General features: G+C 30.4%; 1 protein-coding gene across 10 annotated transcripts; it reads left to right on the forward strand.

The window, feature by feature from the left end:
• The first annotated feature begins 492 nt into the window (after positions 1-492).
• On the forward strand, positions 493-22,661 carry LOC103576726 (heterogeneous nuclear ribonucleoprotein R). 10 transcript variants are annotated; one of them, XM_008557074.3, is made up of 13 exons: positions 493-1,337; positions 5,168-5,553; positions 5,696-5,803; positions 5,889-6,065; positions 7,424-7,559; positions 11,625-11,830; positions 11,917-12,066; positions 12,131-12,276; positions 12,369-12,490; positions 13,686-13,700; positions 14,650-14,798; positions 17,795-17,963; positions 18,482-22,661. In XM_008557074.3, exons 2-13 carry the CDS (start codon positions 5,170-5,172, stop codon positions 18,739-18,741), a joined length of 2,022 nt encoding a protein of 673 aa, XP_008555296.1. In that variant the 5' UTR covers positions 493-1,337; positions 5,168-5,169; the 3' UTR covers positions 18,742-22,661. The 10 variants fall into 10 exon arrangements, with proteins under 10 accessions (XP_008555296.1, XP_008555295.1, XP_008555297.1 ...); XM_008557073.3 differs by lacking the exon at positions 493-1,337 and adding an exon at positions 3,156-3,473; XM_008557075.3 differs by lacking the exon at positions 493-1,337 and adding an exon at positions 3,520-3,625.
• Positions 22,662-23,526: the final 865 nt, after the last annotated feature.

The raw sequence follows: 23,526 nt of genomic DNA on the forward strand, positions 1-23,526 counted from the left end.
TCTTCAGATCTTTGTTTTATTTTTTTTTTTTCCACCTGATAATTTTTGTTAATATTTCATCCTCTCATTTCGATCGAGGATTTAAAATATTTATTTAGCATTTAATTTGCAAAATTAGCTGGCGGATTTGAATTATAAAGTTATAAGCATGTGTAGATTTAAAAATTTTAGTACGCTGCCGCCACTGAAGTAGACGGAGTGTGTTTAAAAATTTTGTAAAAAACCGCGAGTTTTAGCGTTAAAATTTATTTCGGTGATTTGCAGCTTTTGGTAAAAAGATTTTGTTAAACTTTTTCGAGTTACTAGGTACTGAAAATTGCTGGAAGGGAAAGGAGGTTGGTCTTAATGAATTTTTCGCGGTACAAAGGTGCGAATAAGAAATTGGCACGGCCCTGGTAAAGGCGGGGCTCGTCGTATATACCGCGAAAGAGAACCAGCGGTTGAATCGGATTGGATTGGGGCGCAACTCCTTGCCTCACCGTGGCAGCCCAAGCGGGCAAACTGGTTTCGTTTCGCGGGGGCTTGCATCGTTGCACCGCTCTCTCGGCGACAGTCCAATTTATGCATCACACGGCTATGTAGGCACCACACGAGAGAGCAGGATTATTACCCAAAAAACACCACTGCTGTGCCCTGGACTTTGTGCCACACTTATATATCATATATATATATATATACACTGCAATATATATCAACAATCAGTACGTTTTCAAAGTGCCTGGATATAAAATATAAATAATATAAAAAAATATTATTACTCACCATTTGGACGCCACACACGTACAAGAGGATTTTTAAAATCAAGTTATCTTCGAAAATTAATCATCGTCATTGTTCATCACAAACTCTCAAGTAAAAGACAAAAAATTTAACCGTTTGTTTTTTTTTGTTTTGTAAAATTTAAATCATCGACGTGCCAGTGAATAATTATTCAACGACTGGATATTATCAACATACAAAGTGTTTTTTTTTTATTTTTGTTAATTTTTATTATTTTTGGTGACTCGTGACGCAAAAAGTTATCGGGACAAAAGTTTTGAGGACAAGAGTTTTTTTTTTAAATTATCTCAAGTGTTATTTATTTAATTTTTGTTTTTTTTTGTTCTCAATTATCAATTAAAGTACTGTGGCTCGTCGAACGTGTTAATATGTACCGCACACAGCGGATAATACTTGAAATTTCGTGACTATCATCAACGTGCATTGCAGTGTGTTGATTTGGGTGCTCTGCTCCGCCAAAAATCAAATAACAAAAAAATAATTTTAAAAAACTGGAAAGAAAATTTTTTTATCAATTTTGAAATATTAAATTTATAAAAAAAATAATAATTAATCAGGTATACTTAATTAATAAATACTTTCACTTGTGTGATACAAAGTGCATACACACATATATATACATATATATATATCTAAATACTTATCCATACATATACACACATATACATATATATATTTTATTTGCGCGCGCAAATTCTTGGCCATTAATTTTAGAAGCGGCGAGGCCCGTCTGGTAAATTCGTTTATCCTTATCGTTTAATAGTATCATCTCTCTCAATCTTACAGTCTTTCTCTCTCTTACTGTCGGTTCCTCCCGACGTCTGCAATTTTCGCAAGGTTATGTGCAAATACGTCCGGTCAGCGACACGACGGGGAACGAAAGAGCGAGCTGGTGAGCTGGTTAACGTGAGAGCGAGTGAGCAAGTGAGTAATCGTCCGTTTCTCGTTCGAGTTCGCGTTCTCTCGCTCGCCGTCTGGCCGCAAGTCCTTTTCTACTTACAGACTACTCTCTTGTTTATCGACGCACGCTCTAAACTTACATTCGTATTCGTATTCGCGTACTATACATACATACATTCATACATACTTATATATTTTACAGACGGCGATGACTACGACCGACCGACTACGACAACAACTACTACTATTTCTACTTGCCCTATCACTACAGCTACTACTACTACTTAATCCCAGACTACGACACTACCAGACACTACACTCTTGCTCGCCTTGCGATACTCAACAATCCATACCATAACTACTTTCACTTTCTAAGAATTAAATCTCATGCTATTTTTGCTTCATTTCCCCGCAAATATTATCATAAAATTCAAAAAAAAAAAAAAAAATAAATAAATAATTAACTGGCTATAAACCTACAGGTAATTTTTTAAATTATCCCGGGAACAATAAAAAAATTCGAACGGGCTTTACTTTTACAAGCAATTATATTTAATTTTCGCTCCAATAACATTTGATGGCGAGCTTGAAAAAAATTAAAGTATCATGAGGAGGATAATGATCTGAGATAAAAATAAAAGTAAAGTTTGTAGGATTTGAAATAAAAATTAGTTTGAATGTAAGTAAAAAAGATTGTTTGTAGAATAGCATGTATTCGTTCTCACGCGGTTATCAGTACAGTAGCGTGGCTTTAAATAATTCCACCGACACATACGCGGTCATACATACATGTGTACGTACATTACATAGAGTGAATACGCACGCACACATACGCCCGGGAGTTAACGAATTTTAAAACTCGGATGTTAGTAGTAGTAGCAGCAGTAGTAAGAAAGAAAGAAAGAAATAAATAAATAAGTGCATAAAACCTCGAATACGAAGCTTTGGTTGGGCTAGAGGGTGATCAGAGGGAGAGACGCGCGGCAAAGGGAGAAGTTTTAAACCGCGGCATGCAATACACTAAGAAATTTGGCCTCGAGTGCATCGGACGACGGGTCCCCCAGTTCGTTGTTCGCAAAGAGCCCCAGACTGCATGTGTTGCGCGCCTGTTAATCTACTCCATACATTCGTCTCTTTCTCTTTTTTATTCTCGCTCCCTCCTGCTCAGTCATATTCGTTGGCTCGGCGCGCTTCGTATTCTTCTTGTGTTTTTTTTTTTTTTATTTTATTTTATTTTTTTATTTCTTCCTTCTCTTTCATTTCATTTTATTTTATTTTATTATTATTATTTTTTTCTTTTACTTTTGCACTCTTCTTGGGGTTTTCGCACGGGCCAATGAGAAGCCGTGGTTGACGAACCAGCCAGACTAACATGAAAATGGCCAACCAGCAGTGGCGGCGGCGACGACGACGACGATGACGGCTGCTGCTGCTGCTGTAAAGTAGAATCGACTGTAGGGACCTCTGGGTTCGAGCGTATCTCTTTGCGCGTCGTTTTGTGGACCCCGTGCATAAGTTTCGCGATCACGTTTTGACGTCTCTCCCGTCCCCGTCTTCACTCTACCTATATATACCTACATAATATGTGTACATACATCCACACATATATGTCCACATACAAATAACACGGCTTCAACATACATATAATATACAACGTTTGCCATTCTTCTCTTCTCCTCTGTCGCCATTTCCCCGCACAGAAGACGAAGAGAGGAGTGTAAAAAAATTTATAAATTTATTTTATTTTTATTTTTTTTTATATTTATTTTATTGTGCAATTATATTTTACTGAGGTAAATAGTAAATGTTATTTTTATTTACACACCCGGTATTGCCGGTTTTAAAACCAACGACCGCGACAGATAGAACCGAATAGAGAGATAAAGACCGAGATAGACGTAGTTATAGTCATAGGCGAATGAGATGTAAAGGGAATTAATAAAAAGTAAGAAAAAAAAAAATAAATAAATTTCTAAGTCAGACTAGAGAACGGACTTACGGAACTGCCGGACCGAAGAAATTCGCGGGGACGCGCTCGCGCAGCGAGGCAGGTGAAACGAACCAACGAGCCAACGGATCAGAGTGCACACGGTGCAATTGCATTCCTAAGCTGACGAGTACACATACGTTACTTGTGAATGTACGCCGAGAGACCACGCCGAGTTGTGGCTTCATTTCACCGGTTGCTGCTGTTTTATCTTAAACATTTCGCGATAAGTGAATCCTCCTTACAAGTAATTTACTTTTCATAGATTTAAATTTAAATATTTATTATTTTATTTACACCGACGTGATTTGTGCTTTTTTTTTCTTATCTCATTATTATTTTTTATTTCAGATGTACTTTGTTTCGTTACCCGGGAGTTTTAAAAAAAAAAACCTTGTGCTAAATCTAGTGTCATTTTTGATCTTGTTGACTTTTTTTAGCGAGCAGAATTATTGTAGTTAAAGTTGAATATACGTGGTGTTATCAACGTGTATAATATATACATATATATGTATGTATATATATCTAGCGTGTGAATTCGCGGCCGGCAAACTCGTGTGTGTCCAAGTTTTCCCGTCTACGCGGCGTTTGAACCGAATTTTTTTTTTCCCCACTTTGGAGGCGCGAGCGCGGGAAAAGTGACGCTCGCATGACTTTTTTTTTCTTTTTTGTTTTATTTCTTTTCGTACATTTCGCTTTGGGAAGGAGAAGCGAGGGAGAGATAAAAAAGAGAGAAAGAGAAAGGAAGTCTGCGATCTCTCAGACGGATCCTCTGTGCGTCGACGGGGTACTCGGATTTTTTTCCTATTAATATATTATTATCCATTATAGTTTTTTAAATAGTTACTTTTGGAGTACCGTAATCAGGTTATAATTTTTAAATAATTATTATTTTTTATTTAAATCCGTAGATTGTAAAAATGTCAAGCGTGTGTAGAAAATAATTTTTCTTTATTCATTCTTCTTTTTTTTTATGCGCGTTTGGTCTCGTCATCGCGTGTGTGTATGAGTGTGAGTTGTATGTACCGTGCAAAAGATGCACTTGGTCTTGAAGTGCGTCGATTTACTATTGACGTTCAGATTACAAAAGAATAAAGCGTACATAACCTTAAAAAGCTGCTTTAAATTTTAACTTTTTTCGTTGAGAAATTTAGTAGTTTTAAATTTAAGTAGTCGCGGTCTTTGTGCGGGTGTAGTAAGACACGCTAGTAGATACGGATTGTCAACCGACAACTTTTTAAATCGTAACAGACTAGTATTATTTGGCATTATTTTTTTTATCATATATATATATAAAGATATAAATATATATGTGTATATTTTTATTATACATATCTATAAATTACACTTGATAATGATAATATAGCAATTAAGATAAAATTTGTATATATATATATATATATGTATTATTTATGTTTAGAGAGTAGAGATAATTAATTGTAAGAATGCATTATAATTTTTTTGTTTAATGTTGTGTTTTTGTTGTTGTTTTCGTAATAGCTATGGCCGAGGGAAATGGGGAACTCAAAATGGAAGAAAAGCAGTCCAAGGAGGAAATGGAGTACGTCGAAAGAACGGAGGATTATGCTAAACTGATACAGTATGGACTCGATGAAAAAGTGGCTGCTAAATTAGACGAAATTTACAAAACTGGTAAACTCGCCCATGTTGATCTCGACGAGAGAGCCCTGGATGCCCTGAGGGAATTTCCTGTTGACGGAGCGTTAAATGTTCTCACGCAATTTTTGGAATCTAATTTGGAACATGTGTCCAACAAATCGGCGTATCTTTGTGGAGTTATGAAGACCTACAGACAAAAAAGCAGGGCAGGACAGGGAACGGGCACTAGTACAACGCCCAAAGCTCCGGATGAAGACAAAATTAAAGTGGGTTCTATTTACTTTACTTTATTTATTAGTTTTATCATTTTTTCCAGCAATTATTTATGAGTCATAGCTTTTATTATACTATATGATTTAGATATTTCATGAGGGTTATATTATTTTTATTTTTTTTTCATTGTTACAGATGATACTCGAGAGAACCGGATATCCACTCGATGTGACCACTGGACAACGAAAATACGGTGGCCCGCCTCCAAATTGGGAGGGCCCGACTCCAGGAAACGGTTGTGAGGTAAATTATCATTATCGATTATATATTTTATCATCAATTATACAAGATTAGTGCGTAATTGATAATATTTATCATTTTTGTGCAGGTATTTTGTGGGAAGATACCTAAAGACATGTACGAAGACGAATTAATTCCTTTGTTTGAAAAATGCGGTAAAATATGGGATTTGAGGCTTATGATGGATCCCATGTCTGGTACCAACAGAGGATATGCTTTTATTACATTTACAAACCGAGAAGCCGCACAACAAGCTGTCAGAGAGGTATGTTCATTATTTCCTACGTCAGCAAGATCCTTCATTTTACTTATCTTTTTTTTTTTAATATTTTTTTTTAAATTAATTTTTAATATAGATTTTAGTTTATAACGTTTCATCCATAACATTTTATCAAACTTTCGTTATCCTGTAGTTAACAAATTGCCATAACGGACCAATTGGATATCCTTCAATTAATTTCTTTTGTACAAAAGAATTTATAATAATTCAAAATTGATATTGATATTATTTGCATTCTTTTGAGATAAATTTATTTATCAATTCTTTGAATAAATTATATTATTTAAGTGTTTTTTTTTATTTCTTTTGTTAAGAAGATCAAAAGAATGCAGATATCATGTGGCTCCATGTTCGTTTGTATATAATAATTAAATATTGACAGATAAAGATTTAATCTTTACTTAAATTCTCTTGGCAGAGTTCAAGTATCAACGTTCATGGACCCACAGATCAAAAAAAAAAAAATAAAGTCCGCACAATAACGCCACATACACATATATAATTTATTTTAATTATCAGTGTGTACAGTATGCATATGCATTAAATATATATATTGATGCATATGGATATAATACAACATGTCCATTCATATTTTCCCTTTTAAACATTCATTCATGTTTGAATTACACTTAGTGACAACTTCCAATAACTCCCAAGATACGTGATAACAGTGACAGATGTTATTAATCAAATGTCCTGTGGATGAGTTTCTTTTTCCAGCTCTCCTCTTTGCTCAGTGGGCAAAATTGGGAGTGGAGAACCTTCCTGACCGATTAAGAGAAATAATCAAAATCCAAAAAAATATTAAAATTTAAGAAAGAAAAAAATAATTAATAAAAGGGAAAGAGCTATAACGGCTGAATGAAAAAAAAAAAATAAAATAAAAAAATCATAAATTGGTTAAGGGTAAAAATCTAATTGGTTCGCAATTTGGACAGTGACGAAAAGAAAAAAAACCGCGAAGACACAAAAATTTGTTTACAGGGATGTTGCGCGTAAACGCCGGTTTGCTATAGAGTGAAGAATCGAGCAACCAAATCGCATGCCACGTGTCGTCACCCGGCTCATCAAAAATAATAAATCTATTAAAAAAGAAAAAAAAAAGTTATTGATAAATATGAGCCTGGGTCATGCCAATTGAGAATCGAAATTTTTTATTTCGACAAAAGAAAACTTTTATTTATTTCTATTTATTTTATAAATTATAAGAAATGTTTTTTTTTTCCTAAATTAATCGCGAATAAAATTCGCACCGTTTTGTTTTCTTTTTATTATTTTAACGCATTATTACGAATATCATTGGAACAAAATTAGGCATGTGTTTGTTTTTCTTCATCCCACAGCTCGATAATTACGAAATAAAACCCGGCAAGAGTCTGAAAGTAAACATTAGCGTTCCTAATCTACGACTTTTCGTCGGGAACATACCAAAGTCAAAAGGCAAAGAGGAGATCTTGGAGGAATTTGGTAATTTAACAGGTAAAGTGAATTCGAGGCGTGTGTACCTACCTACACCTCTTACCTATACCTACCTGTCTACCTGTTTTTTTTTTTATTTATTATTTTTTGTTTATTATTTTTATTCATTTTTTTTTTTTTTTATTTTTTTGTACTATAAGAGTGGTAGCTTTTAAGTAGTGGTTGTAGATGGTATGGAACAAAGACAAATCTTTCGAGAGCCTTTACACGATCACGTGATCGCATTTTATTTATTATTATTATTATAATTATTATTATTATTATTATTATTATTATTATTATATTTATATTATTGAATTGTGACACCTTGGATTCTTAGTCAGCCTCCTTGCCTCTCGGTTTATTAGTGAACAGTAACACCTCTCTGGTCCAAGTCTTCTTTTCCTCTTATAAATATATAGGTTGAGTTATGAGTTATTTGCTTTATACCAAGTATTACGTCTCTATTATGTCTACTCTTTGTATACATATTTATATTATTATCACAATATTTTTTTTTTTTTTTATTTCATGAAAATGCGGTCGGCCAGACTATATCGGCGTTATCACTGCTATTTTTCTACTACTTACTACTACTACTACTGCTTCTCTCACTTATTATATTATTCTTAATATTATATATAGAATTGTCTTACCATAATTACTATTACTACTGTTTTTTTTATGGTTACGACTGTCACTACTTGCGCTATTCACTGTATCATCTTTTCTTTTCTATCAAGTTTACTCTTATTATCTGTTACTACTTCTCACTACTGGTCACTACTGTACTGCTACTACTAGTTTATTTATGCTCTCTGTCTTTCTCTGTTTATCTTACCTACGACTGTCATTGTTACTCAACTATTCTGCCAATTTCCTTCTTTTTCCCTGCCGTTCTTTGAGACAAACGCATCAAGAGCAATTATCATAATTAGGTAATTAAATTCCAAGACATGGGCGCCGGTTATTTTTTTCTAAATTTATTTATTATTACTTTTTTTTTTTACTTATTTATTTATATATTTTTTTAAATTTAAAATTTACTGTAAATCGATTGACAATTGTCCGTGAGCTACAGCCATTTCTTTTTAAAAATTATAATAATTGGGTTGAAAAAAATATTTTGAAAATATTATTGATGACTTAAGCCCCGAGCATGGGGGTACGGGAGACCTGTGTGGACCGCTGGGGCGTGTGGCTCGCTAACAAACGGACAGGCACTCCCACCACCCACAACCTCCATACGTTCTCAATTATCATAAATAAATAATTAAATAAATAAATTAACTTTAATTAAAATTAAACTGCTCTCACATCCACAGTCAGTTTGAGGACACATTCAACTAATCTCTATAATCCCCATTATATATATTATATATACACATAAATAATTATATATATATATATTTGTATGTATGTATGTATTATGTTTTTTTTTTTAAATTTTTTTAATTCCTAAAATCCATCACTCTAATTCTTCGCGGACTTACCAATCTTTCCCAAAAAGCCTCTTAACAACTCACTCCATCTCTGACAAACTCATTAATTTATATATTTGTATATATAAATAAACAAAACATAAATAATCCTCGAAGGTTCACTTGACGCGTTATTCTACCCTTCCACCCTGTTTATTTATTTCTAAAAAAAAATATATAAAATGTTTAAAAAAAAATATGAGAAACAAAAACACGCTCGAGTCAGCCAATAACAAGGCGTGAATCAGTTTAAAAAGAGTAAGCTTAATTGGCACTCTCCTTCCACATTATTCTTACAGCTGAATGATTATGAGATTCGGAAAGGCAAAAAGATTGGTGTTACCGTATCTTATAACAATCACCGCTTGTTTGTGGGAAATATTCCAAAGAATCGAGACCGAGATGACTTGTTCGAAGAGTTTACAAAGCACGCACGTAAGTTGAAAATTGCCCTTAAATCTGCAGGCAGAGTTTTACCGGAGCGAAAAAGTTAATATTTTTTTTTTTTTAAGTAATGAAAGAGTGCGCGAAAGGCAATGCGCGACTGGTGTGAGATTTGTGAGAGTGGGTGTGAGTAATAATGATAATTGATTAGATAAAAATGAACGAAAATGAATAAATTAAAACTAGGGAGGATGATCGAGTATTTAAGAGTAAGTGACAAAAGTGAAAGAGAGAGACTCGCCTTGGACCTTGGTTTCGATTGGGCTTATTTTATTTATTTACATATTTTTTTTTTAATATTAATTATTATTAACAAAATCCAGTTAGAAACAAGGGCTCCAGGCAACCAATTACGCAGCCCTTATAATTTATCCATAAATTAACTATTTATTTTATTAATTATTTTCATTTACTATTTATTTATATCTAATATACTACACAGCTATTTCTTCTCCACAATAAAGCTTTATAACTATTCCATTAAATATTCACTGAAAACTATAAATAAATTGTTAATAACCAATTAACAAATACACTTTAATAAAGTAATGAGTCAGCGCGAGCGAGAATAAAGCATTTACCCTTTTACAACTTATTTAATCATTACTGTACCCGTATAACTAACTTTTTTAAAACTAAAACTACGAATGGCAGAAATATTCAAATCATCATTAACCATAACATTATTATTATTATTTTTCGACTTTAATTTTCTAAAAACATTTCTATTCTTTTCTCATTACACCTTTTTATCATTTATCACAGACTGTGTTACTTTAATTATATTTGCTTGGGAGTGTGTCTTTTATTTATTTATTTATTTATTTAAATATTTTTTTATTACTTATAATTAAACGGTTTGATTCGAAGAGTTAAAAAAAAAATTAATTAGGATGCATGAAAACTCTCCGAGTCTGGACACAGAGAGGCCGTCATTATGTCAACACTATTATTTATTTTTATTTTTATTTACTTGATGAATATCTTATTTCTGGTCTCTCACAATGGAGTGTGCACTGTGTGTTTATTAAAAAAAAAAAAAAAGTAAATATTGATAATAAAATAAATGAAGCAAATATTTGCTAGTAGAATAAAATGAGGATTGGAAAAATGATTTGGGTGCATTTTGTATAGAAAAAGCTTTGGGTAATGCCGAGAATGTTATTTTTTATTGCTACGACATTACGCCGTAAATTATACCGGGGATTATATTTTATTCTATTCCCTCTTTTTATTTATTATTATTATTATTAATTTTTTGTTCTCTTGGTGGAAGCTTATATTTGCATCATTTTTATTATTACTCTTCACTCGGATGTCAGTAGTCGTAGAACGTAAAATCGTTGCACTTTATTGTATTAAATAAATTTCATTTTCATAAATAAATACTAGTTTTATAAATTTTATAAATAACAGTAACAAAGGTACTAAGTACAGATTCAAACTTTAGCTTTTAAACTGAGAGGAAGGAGAGGTGAATATAAAAAAATAAAATAAAAATAAATGTCGCAGTATAGAGACGAGATGAAAGGAAGCACGAACGACTGAACAACAATGCATGTGATACTCTTTTACTTTTATTCTTTTTGACTAAAAAAAATTTATATTTTTATTTTCTCGATTTGCAAACATGATTTTCACAGAGCCTGCAACTTTTATGAATAATTTATCCAGCTGACGAATAAAGTTTGAGTCGTTCTTGCTTCAAGCTCATGGCTATTCTGCGGCCTCGTGTGTGCCTACGAATTGTTGATAGTGATAGAAAAAAAGATAAAGGAAACGTAAACTTGTTTATTTATGTACGAACAATCTAAAGTAAATTTAAATTTAAATACAGCTTGAATATAAATATATATTTTTTTAAATTTCATTTAAATTTATCCGAGTCAGTTTTATTGGAACTTTTTTTTTTAATTAATTTAATACGCGAGTTCGCGAAAAATTTTTTAATTAATTTACTTTAAAACAATGAGATATTAATTTTCTAGTTTTGTGTAAAAAAAATTATAATTAAATCTACTCGCGTTTCATGTTTACCGGCGGGATCGCGACAAAATTAAAGAAAACGACCAAAGCATTTTTTTTTCTTTATTTTTTAAAAATTTTTAAACAAAATTGGATACGTCGTTTACATATTGTTTTATGATTTTCCAAACTGTAGCCGGCTTGACCGAGGTGATTATCTACAGCTCGCCAGATGACAAAAAGAAGAATAGGGGATTCTGTTTTTTGGAATATGAATCCCATAAAGCAGCTTCTCTGGCGAAAAGAAGACTCAGCACAGGTCGTATCAAGGTCTGGGGCTGTGATATTATAGTTGACTGGGCTGATCCTCAAGAGGAACCGGATGAACAAACTATGGCTAAAGTATGTTGCCGCGCATATTTAATATCTTGACAAAAATTATTATTTATTCAATAAAAATAATAAAAAATTTCATTTTATATCAACAGGTAAGAGTACTGTACGTAAGGAACCTGACGCAAGATTGTACTGAAGAAAAATTGAAAGAATGTTTCGAGCAGTACGGTAAAATCGACAGGGTAAAGAAGATCAAGGACTACGCATTTGTACATTTCGAAGATAGAGATAATGCAGTGAAGGTATTAATTTTTATTTTTAATATCAATTAAATATATATTAAATATTTGGTTTTTCAAATCTCAGGCTATGCGGGAACTTAATGGTAAGGAAATATGTGGCTCTCACATAGAAGTAGCATTGGCAAAACCACCATTTGATAAAAAGAAAAAAGAAGACATGTTACGAGCTCGGGAAAGAAGAATGATGCAAATGTTACAAGGCCGTGGAGGGTAAATAATATTTTATTTTTAGCTTTAGATTATTTATTTTGTGTACTTTTGGAAATCAATAATTGATAAATGGAAATTTATTGTTAATACAGAGGCTCCCCATCGCATCCCAGTATGATAAGCGGACCAATGCCAGTACGAGGAACTGGACAAAGTGGCGGTCCCCGAGGCTCTTCGGGCAGCATGAGACCACCAATGGGTCGCGGTGATTACAGTAAGTAACCGCATTTCTTTAATTCGCAGTTTTCGTTATTAATAAATTCAATCTCAATCAGTTTATTATTGAATTAATTTTTTATTTTAAAAACAACAAGAAAATTGATTATTTTTAATTACTTTTTTTTACGGTTTATTTTTGCCAAACTCTCGTATCGGTTAATCATTATTGATTTATTATTATTACATATCTCCATTTTATATATAAAAAAAAAAATCGTTCAATTTTGATATATATTTATTTTTTAATGATTTCAGAGTTTATTTTTATTTTGTTTATCGTTAAATTAATTGCTCGCAAATGGTTATGAAACATAAACAATCTTATGATTTTTTAACAAATTTCTATTAATAAGAGCTCAGCAATTTTATAATTTTAACAAAAATATTTTTATAAAGTTATAAATTTAACTTTTTTTTAAGAAAAAAAAAAGTCCCGCATGCTCTTGGGATCTTCACTTTTTTCACTACAAACCTTTGGCTTTCGCGCATGTCAGGCAACATTATTTTTATTTTTTTAAAATTATATATATTTTACATTTTTTTTTCAGTTTTATTTTTATCCTTTTAATTTTTTTAAGTGTGAATAAACTGGAGATAATTTTAAAGACTAGGATAAACGTAATTTATGAATCCTGGCTAGATTTTATTTTTTTTAATCCATTACACTATTACATCTCTTTCTCATTACTGTGAAAGCACTTTAATACATTATCATACTCTGTAAATTTGTCATAAATTTCAGTAGAAAATTTATAGTTGACATTGAAGATTAAAATTTTAAAAACCATTAGACACTTGAAGGAACACCTTGTCACACATTACACTTGACTATGAGTAATTAAAATCATATAAACTACAAAGCATAAAATTAGATGCATGTAAACGATTCAAATTTATTATTTTTGTTTTATAATTTTTATAAATACGTTTTATTTATTTATTTATTATTTTTTTTTTTTAATTTTATTGGTGATCTGGTAGAAATTAAACCTTGAGTTAATTTAGTGTGAATATTTTTTGTTATCGTTTTTTGTTATTGTTATTATTTTAGTTATAATTATAATTATTGTAGATATTATTATAATCTAATTGAATTTTTTTACATAAGCGTGTGTAATTTTTTTGTTATATATTCTTATAATGATAATTGAATATAATTCGACAACCAATTCAACAAAACTGTTTTACAGCTCTCAAGGAAATAGGTAAGCGGCAAAATTTTGAATGACGAATGCAACGCTGTAGATAGTTATTATTATTTTTCTTTTAAAATCTTTGTAGAAATTTAATTATCATTTTTTTTCTCTCAATATTTTGTTCTTCTTCTATACCAAAGATTCAAAGACTGTAGTTATCAACTAGTTTTTATTATTTAATATTCATACCTCCTTTTTTGTTTAACTTGCATTTAAAATAACAATGGTGGCAGGATAATTGTCGCAAGGTTTTCCATTAAATATAAAAAAAAATTAGTATAAATGTTTTTTTTTTAAACTTAAGAATTTTCATTTCGATAAATTTTTTTTGTTGAATGTTGTGAGTTCTAATTTATTTTCAAGTTGCACAAACGTTTCTCTTTTTCAAAAGAGTTCATGTCTTTAAAGATTAAATTTCCTGTTCAATTACTTAGTACTCAACTTTTGGTACAGTGGGAAATTTGCAAGTACCCAGATATCTAAAGACATTGAAAACTCGTCTTGAGATCAAGACAACCCAATTCTATTAAAAGTCGTAACATTTACGGAATATTAACATAAATATAGAACTCTACTCATTAAAAACAAAAAAAAATTATTATTCTTTTGTAAAAAAAAAAAAAAATCTCTCGTTTCTTTTTTTTTAACTTTAACTTGTAATAAAAATAATTTTTTAATTCTTATTTTTCCTTCATTGACTTGACAAGCATATTATTAATACAATAATTTGAATAACATTCTTTTCCCGGCATGCAAATTTTTTTTTATGATTACATGAATAAGTCCAAAAAATAAAAATATTAGAGTTATCGTTACAATAATAACGATCAACTGTAATAAATAATGTGAGCATTTAATTATTAAAATCTCCTTTTTTTTTCTTTCTCTTGTTGAAATTGGAAATTTATAATTCTGTCGTGGCTAAATTTGGGTCTATTTGTAATGTGTGTTTTTATAGATTATGATTACGACTATTACGGTTATGGGGATTATCGAGGTGGCTACAGTGATCCATATTACGATGACTATTATCGATACGAAGATTACTATTTCGATTATGCGCCGCCTCCGCCGCCTGCCAGAGGGAGGGGCAGGCAGCCTCAACCGGTGGGTCGCCTTTTTTAACAAGTTTTATCAAAACAAAAAAAAAACAAACAAACCAAAATTTTAATTATTATTTTTATTTATAAATTTATTGTTCTTCGAGATATTTATTAACTTTAAATTTACTTCAGCGGTAGTTTGATCGTGGCACAGTGTTCGCGGAATCCTAATTACTCTTTCATACTCTTTTATAATTGCGTCCACATTTACTTTTAACAACTATTTAAACTTTACTTTCTTACTTCTATTTCATTATTACTTTAACAAACTCACGCCTGTTTTTTTTTCTCATTACTTTTCTTCATTATCGCGTTTAAAAATAAAAAAAAATAAGTAAAAACTTAACAATTGCTAATTAATACGATTTGTTGCTCGCTTCGTGCAATCCACTAACACAAAACGCAAGGAATTGTGATATGTTTCAATTATTTTTCTTATATTTATTAATTATTTCACGTATAATTTATCAAATAATTACACAGATGCACACAAAAATATAAATACTATTAATTTAAATTTTAATAAAATTTCTATGGCTACTTTTTAATTCACTCGCTACTTCACTTGCCTTGTGTTTATTTTTTTTTATCATAAATTAATTCACGCACATGTAAATAAATAGCAATTTTTTTTTTAAATTAATTTTACGCAAAGAGTTGTGAGGCTGTGAACAATAAGGACTCAAGAATGACACAAGTTTAAATTAATGTCCTTTTTATTCTACTTGAACTTTTTACTTGATCGACTAACTTTATATTAAAGTCACAACTATATACATATATATTTATATTGATGTATATATTTGTAATTTTGATAATTTTTTCAAGGATTATTTATAAATATTAATATAAATAAACCCCCCGAATACACTGCCACTTTCAAATTGCTTGCGTGAATCATATCTGAGCCATGCTGGACCCATTTCAAAATTTTGCCCGGGAAAGCTTTAAAATCTTTAAACATCTACAAAAAAATAAACAACACAGAGAAGGAAAAAAATATATAAGTTAAATAAACAAGAAAGAAAAAAAGGAGACCAAAAAAAAATTCAACGAGAGAAATAAAAATAAATTCAAAATCAAAGAAGGCGGATAAATTACTCAGCTTAAATTTTTTTAAACAAGAAAGAAAAAATAACGGAGCCTTTTCATGTGTGTTGGGATACTAGCAGAAATTTTCCACTTTCCTGTGTGCGTTTGTGGTCTCCAAAGTAACACTTTGTATCTAACAAGTCTAAATCCATAGTTATTAACAACAAATCCTTTATGACGCCATTTAATTCCCAAAGTACATCAACAAAAAATAAGTTTCCAACGCAAGCATTAACTAAAAATAAAATCGCTTTTAATCTTTACTAAAATATAAATCCCGTTCAAGTCTGTCTCTTATGCTTTTGTAAAAAAAAAATTAAACAAAAAAAAAAAAAAAAATCATCAAGTATTCGCACGATAGTAAAGAGCGTCTCGTGGCTCGGATATGATGCACTTAATAACAAACTCTTTCTTCTGCCTCTGTCTCTCCTCCTTCTTCTCAGTCTCAAGTTTCAGGTAATCCCTGATGGACGTCAAGAAGGAAGCTGCCCTTTGGCAGTATCCCATCGTGTTATTTGTCTTTCTTATTCAACTCACAGAAAATGAAAAACTTTTCCTGAGAATATATACTATTTTTTTTTCTTCTCTTCATTAATAAGTCACTATTTTAAAAGTAAAGCAAAGTAACTTTCAACGAGTATCTTCAAACAAACTTTATTATAATTTTTTTATTCTTATTTTATTGTCTGCCTGTAAATTTACTCAGGAAAAGTCGTTCGTAATTTTTATCCAGTTTAGCCTGAAGACCTTGGCTTGATCCTTGGAGATTCATCTTAATTATCCTTCAACATTATTAACGAATATTTTCTCAAATTAACTCTTTATTATTTTATAAATTAATAATTTTAATATATTTTTATTTTATTTTATTTTATTTTTTTTTTCTATGTATTAACAAAATTAGGTACAACCAGGTGTTATGGAGAAAGGGAATGAGAAAGGAGTGAAACTTGTGCATTATTGTAATATAGGAAATAAATATCAACGATGATAACAATAAATTGCAAAGCAAATTACACAGCCACGCTCTCTCGCTTGCTTCAGCAGTAATATATATAAATAACTAATGCTTATTGCGCACAGAGTGACAAATAAATTTTGCTTAACTGCCGCTTATTTTTTTTTTTGTTTTATTATTTATAACTAGACTTTTGTTTTAGCTAGCAGTGCAGTAGTTGCTTAAAAACCCTTCGCCAATGTACGCTTTTGACACATGTTGTGTGTGTTGGATAACCCACTAATCCTGCTGTATGCAAAATAAAAAAAAACCAAATAATTAAAAAAAAAAAATTTACAATCGATTGAAATTGCACCATTCGGTTAGTAATATTTTTTTTTTGTTTTAAATTGCTAATTACCGCTAATCGCTAATCGCTTTTTATTTTAAAAATTAATTATTAATATTACGTATTTTTATTTTTATTATTTGTCTTATGTACTGTCGCCATATTCTCCGTACCGCTGCTATCTATTCTATTATTATTGTTATTATTATTGTTTTTTTGTTTTTTTCTCCATAAATGTTGTAAATGTGCTTATGGGTCGCGCAATTATAACTAAAACTTCCTAAGTCCATTAATAAATAATCGTCAGGATGTAATTAACAATAATAAATAATTAATTTCGTGCCATTTTATAAATAAATAATTATTATTTAAAAGTCGAAGAACAAAATGCGTTAGAAAGCTCAAGGTTCTTCATTTAAATATTTAAATAAATAAAATCTATAACGATACAGAGAGAGCATTTAAAGACAGCGGAGAAATATTATTTTTTAAAATAAAATATATGATAATTATAAAATTGAGAGTATTTAGTATTTAGTATATATTTAATATAATTGTGGAGAGGTGTTGTAATATAAAATGAGCTGCAGATGGGGTAACATTGGGTGTGTTGTTTGGATAGGCTGGTCGTGGCCGTGGACAGGTGGCCCGTGGCCGAGTAGTCGGTGGCCCCCAAGCCCGTGGCCAAGTCAGGGGGGGACGCAACCCCGCAACATCAGGGGCCCGTGGGGCCCAGCGGCCAGCCGCTCGTGGGGGGGTCCGCGCCAAGGGAAGTTTACCAGGTGAGGATGGTCTGTATCTCAAGCAATTTTTTATTTTTCTATTACTAGTTTTTAAATACTTATAAGCTCAAGTAATTACTTTCTTGGCTAAACAGTTTCCTCATACTTTAATTATCATTAAAAGCAAAGCCAAATGCTATCCGCTTCCACGCCTTATTATACATTCATTCTCCTTCCCTTTCAAAATACAAACCTCCAGATCCAGAGTTCCAACTGCGAGCCAAGAAAACGATCAAGTAATTAGTCTGTAATTTGAATTCAAAATAATTTCCAACTTGTTCTCATATTCTGTAACCCGTTACTTGTTTTATTTTAATGACAAAGTAACCAGTTTTATGTTAAATCTGTGAACACGAATTTAAGAGAACTCAAAGATTGGCGAATGTTGAAAAGAATTTTTTTTTTTTTTAATTTAAAAAAAAAATTTCTTTATAATAGTCTTTAGTTGTTAGAACGCACGTTCTCACGAAACATGTTTTTTAATATATATATTCATATATTTGTTTTTTTTTTTTTTGTGAATACAGCAGGTAAACGAAAGTTTGACGGGGGTCACCAGAACCAGGGGGAATCTAAACGTCGCTTCCAGAGCAGCTGGGGAAACCAGCCCCTCGCCCAACAACCACTGGGCAATACGTACGGATTGGCGAGTGTAAACGGTGGCGGTGGTGGTGGTGGTGGTGGTGGTAGTGGTGGCGTAGGTTTTACTGATAGACCCGGAGCAACAGGCGCCGCGACTGGTGACGATCACGAATGGTATCAGGACTCATACAATTCGTGGAGCTAACTTTCGCCGGTTATTTTACAATGTTAACTATTCACGCAATCGAATTGAAATATACTGATTTATATATATTACTAAAAAAAATTAAATATATATATATACATAAATATACATATATATTTTAATCTAAATAATAATTTCATGGAATAAAATATTAGGGACGTTTTTACGCCACCGGGCGTTTCAAATGGGCCTCAATGACCACGTGCAAAAAAATTCATAAGGCAAAAAAAAAAGAGAGATACAAAGTAACATTATAATATTTAGAAAAATAAATAATAAAAATATGTCAGACGTAACTACACGCTCTGTCATAAGCAACTTAATAATATTAATTATAAATAAAAATATCTGAAGCTCGATCGCGAGCTTTCCTCTCGCTCGTCGTCAGGGCCGCGAGACTTTTGAAGGAGAGAGAGAATGAAAAGAATGATCCGTTGTTAGTGGGCGAGAGAGGAAGATTTTTATTTGAAATTTTTAAATTATGCGAATTAAATTAAAAAAAAAAATTTATAACATCAATCCGTCAAGATACTGCTTCTTATCTCGCGATTATATTCGTAATTGTAAAACTTTAGATTCTCATACGTCAAGTGAATATATTTAATTTAAAATAATAAATTGTAATATTAGGATATTGAAAAAAAAAATTGTAAATGCGCGCGCGAGGTCGTCATTTAATGAAGTAAAAAAACAATATATAAAATTTGCCGAATTGAATTAGAAAATGGAAAAATAAAATAAATAATAGTAGATTCATCTAAAAGTAAAACACGTCATCAATATATAATATATTTATGCCACACACTCACATACCACCGTCGTCCGCCGCGCGCAAAGTTGTTGTGATTTTAATTGTACAGTGATGTGCCACTGGGACTATTATTACATCGGAGTGACCACCCACCCACCCCCGTACTATTATTATTATATTGATAATATTTAATTGTAATATCTTAATCGTAAGGTAACCACTACTGCATTGTCACATTGTTTACTGCCAAGCGAGAGAGTGATTTTAGAATGTTTAAGAACGCGCAAATATGCTTAAAGTTTATTAAAAAAAAAAAAAAAAAAAAAATTATTATAGTTGAAAAAAATTAAAAATTCGGAACAAAAATTTCTTCTTTATAAGAAAAAAAAAAGTGATATAAAAGCGATGTTGATAATTTTTGGCTTGTGATGGTTCGTATTTAAGTTAAAAGCGGTTATTAAAAAAAAAAAAATTTTAACGCGTGATAGCCTGTGGTTGTAGCAGCAAATGTCTTTCGAAAAAAAAAAAAAAAGAAAATAACGTTTTGTTTGTTTGTTTGTTTTTTATTGGATTATTAAGAGAAAAGACTACTCACTGCAAGGATAGGGGCGGGTTTTTAAATTGATAAAAGCGTTAGGAATGAGCGTGAAAGAGAGTACGTTAAAATTTATAAGAATGGATGTATGCGAGTGAGCTGACGTTATAATGACCACTGATAAAAATAAAATTGTTAAAAATGTATGTGGTTAGTCAAAAGCGCGTCTAGAAATAAGATATTATAAAAAAAAAAAATCTAAAGTGCATCCCCCTGAGTGTGCATGTATGCGTTATTGTAAAAGATTGAGAGAGAAAGCACCTTCAGGTGCCATTAGACCTCCTATTGTTGGTCTATAATGTGTACAGTCAGTGAAACTATTATTATTATATTAAGGTTCAGGAAAGTTTTTCGCGTTAAAAAAAAAACAATGACTAACTTGTGATGTATACAACGAGTTAGTCATTGTTTTTTTACGCTGATTAAATGTCCTTTTACGTTTTGTTTAATTTTTTTTCTTCTCTTTTTTTTTTTTTTTTTTTTTTTCTTTTCTTATTATTTTATTGAATGATAATAATAATAATATTGTATCGCGATTCATACGCGAATGTGATCAATTCGAGTTTGAGTAAGAGATAAAAACTATTGCTCACAAGTTGAGACTAAAGTTAGAAGAAAAAAAAAAAAAAAAGAAAAAAAAATTGTCTTATGACAAATTTATATAGAAAAAATGAAAATTGTACATTTTTAATAATCAATTTCAATGAAATAAGTATTTCCACTCAAAGAGTGAATACTATTATAAAAATTTTTTAGATCATTTCGCTATAAATTTATAATAATTACTATTATTAAAATAATTATTTAACGCATTTTTCTACGAGATGTGATTTAAAGTTAAAGAAAAAAAATATTAAGTCAAACACCTCCCTCATGTAAATTGGATCAAATCCGAGGTCGAGGTGTTTTTAAAAACAAAAAAAAATTATAAAAAAAAAAAAAAGCTTATTATAATAATAATGACGTGACTATTGCGTCTCGAATTTGTTATAATTCGAAATCGACTGGAAACCGAATTGATAATGATAGTTACAGATTGATAAAAAAAAAAGAAAAAAAAAATTAATAATTAGGTATTGCTTAAAGCATATACGGGATTATGCATGAGAGTAAAGATAAATTCATATAAAAGAAAAAAAGAAAAAAAAATATTTAAAAAAAAAACGAAAAAAACAAAAAAAAACACATACAAGCGCACGACTTTTTTGAGTGTTGAGACTCGTTGTTATTGTTAGCCTGTTAGTTAATTAGTAAGAGTTGTAAGTTGGTCCCTGTCCCTGGAGCCTAAAACATCCCCCTTGTTCTGGAGATTTACGAAAAAAAAAAAAAAATAAATAAATAACAATTACAAACGAAATGATTTAAAAACAAAAAATAACTTAAAAATGTATGCAAATGCTAGTGGAAAAAAAAATGATGATGACAACAAATATTAACTAACAATAATCTGAATTAATTGGACTTGAAAAAGACAGCAGATTATAAAAAAAAAAAAAAAAACAAATTGAATGGATTAATAACGCAGACACACGCACCCGCTGAGAAGTTAATTTCCGAGTCTTTAAAGATACAATAACAATAACAATAAAAAAAAGATAAACATAATAACAAATAATGCAAACGGAGTTGAAACAACAGACAATCTATAGTCCTGTTAATTTTTACTTTACGAAAAATTTATGATAACTATTATCAGAACAATAATAATAATAATAATATTAACTTACTATCAATTTACATATTTAAAAAAAAGATGAAGATCTTAGTAGTAAAACCGACGACCCCCAGCCCCTCTTTTCACTGGTCTTGTGTCCCCAAAATAACACCATCGGAATAAAACAATCAGATAAAGGATTTGTATATGCAGCACAAATATGAAAGTAAAACTGATTTACCCGAGTAAAGATTTTAAATCGGTATGAAAAAGTAAAAAATAGAAAAAATACAAAAAAAAAAGAACATAATAAGAATAAATCATAATAATAATTAATTAAATAATCATTAAAAAATATTGGCTACTAAACTAACTTTGATTACATATAATATTCATGGATAATATAACAAAGACGTAAATGTAAATGGGATTTGCATCGTGAGTTTAAATATTAATTGATGCATTTTATTATAATCCGATAAATGTCTGGATAAAAAAGATTTAAAATAATAATAATAATCAATCGCTCGCAAACCCTCTTATTTATGAGCATGTTTTGTTACTTTTTATTCATGTTTTACTTAATTATAATCTTGTTTACCCCTGACCGCGATTACCGTTTTCTTTATTATTATTATTATTATTTTTATTATTATTATTATTATTATTATATTATTATTATTATATATTAGAAGTTAATAATCATCTGAATTAACGGAAGGGGGTTAGATCGCAACTAGTTTATAATATTAATGATTGATTGAATTAATAATCCCCCGCAAAAATATAAAAAAAAGTAATAATTAAAATTCCTTATGTATCCCTGCCTTATTAATTATTATTTGCCTTCGTATTAAACAATAATCATTGTACAAGATCTGTATTGTCGTGAAAAAAAATTTTTTTTCTTTTTATTTTAATTACTTAATTAATTATAATTATTAAACCATACCCCACCCCACCCTTAAAAAATAAATCATTATTATATAGCTTGTTCATTTATTCAAAAGACCGTGAAATAAATAAATTTTAAAAATATTAAATAATTCCATATTCTAAAACAAAAAAAAAAAAACTATATAAGAATAATGATTTTTTTTTCCTATTTTTACCTTCCTAACTATTTATAAAAAGCATAATATTGAGGATATAATAATATTAATATTAACAATAATAAATAAGAATGCTATTGCTAATCATACAGAGTGGGTTTTTGTGACATGGTAAATATTTCCGTATAAACAATATAGCAGAAAAATTTAATTAAAAATAAGCGATGAAAAAATAATTAGAAAAAAATACCTAATGCAGTAAATTAAGGAAAAAAACCAAAACATATAAGGGATAAATAAATTCAAAGTAAAAAAAAATAATTTGTCATTGTTCATTAAGAAAATTGTAATTGTACTTGTAATTGATCTTTAAATTAACTTGAAGGAAAAAAATTATTTAAAAAATAGTTAAATTGTAAAAGGCAGATTTCAAATAGATTTGAGAAGATAACAAAATTATTATTGATATATATAAATATATATATAAATAAATATATGTAGATTGTTCGACTTGCGGGGGCAAGGAAACCACTGACACACACAAGTGGCAGAGGCTGAGGCAGTTCACGGTGACGAGACTTTAGACTGATCTAGGTATATATTGACCCTAGCCCTCTGACACACGGTCGCTCTGACACTCGCACACTCCTCAATCCTCCCTCTGCATCCTCATACTCCACTTTCCTGCCCGTTATCACATATCCACCCTTTTCGCTAAAACTTTTTATCCCCA

This window comes from Microplitis demolitor, chromosome 8, assembly GCF_026212275.2.
Source record: "Microplitis demolitor isolate Queensland-Clemson2020A chromosome 8, iyMicDemo2.1a, whole genome shotgun sequence".
Lineage (NCBI taxonomy): Eukaryota > Metazoa > Arthropoda > Insecta > Hymenoptera > Braconidae > Microplitis > Microplitis demolitor.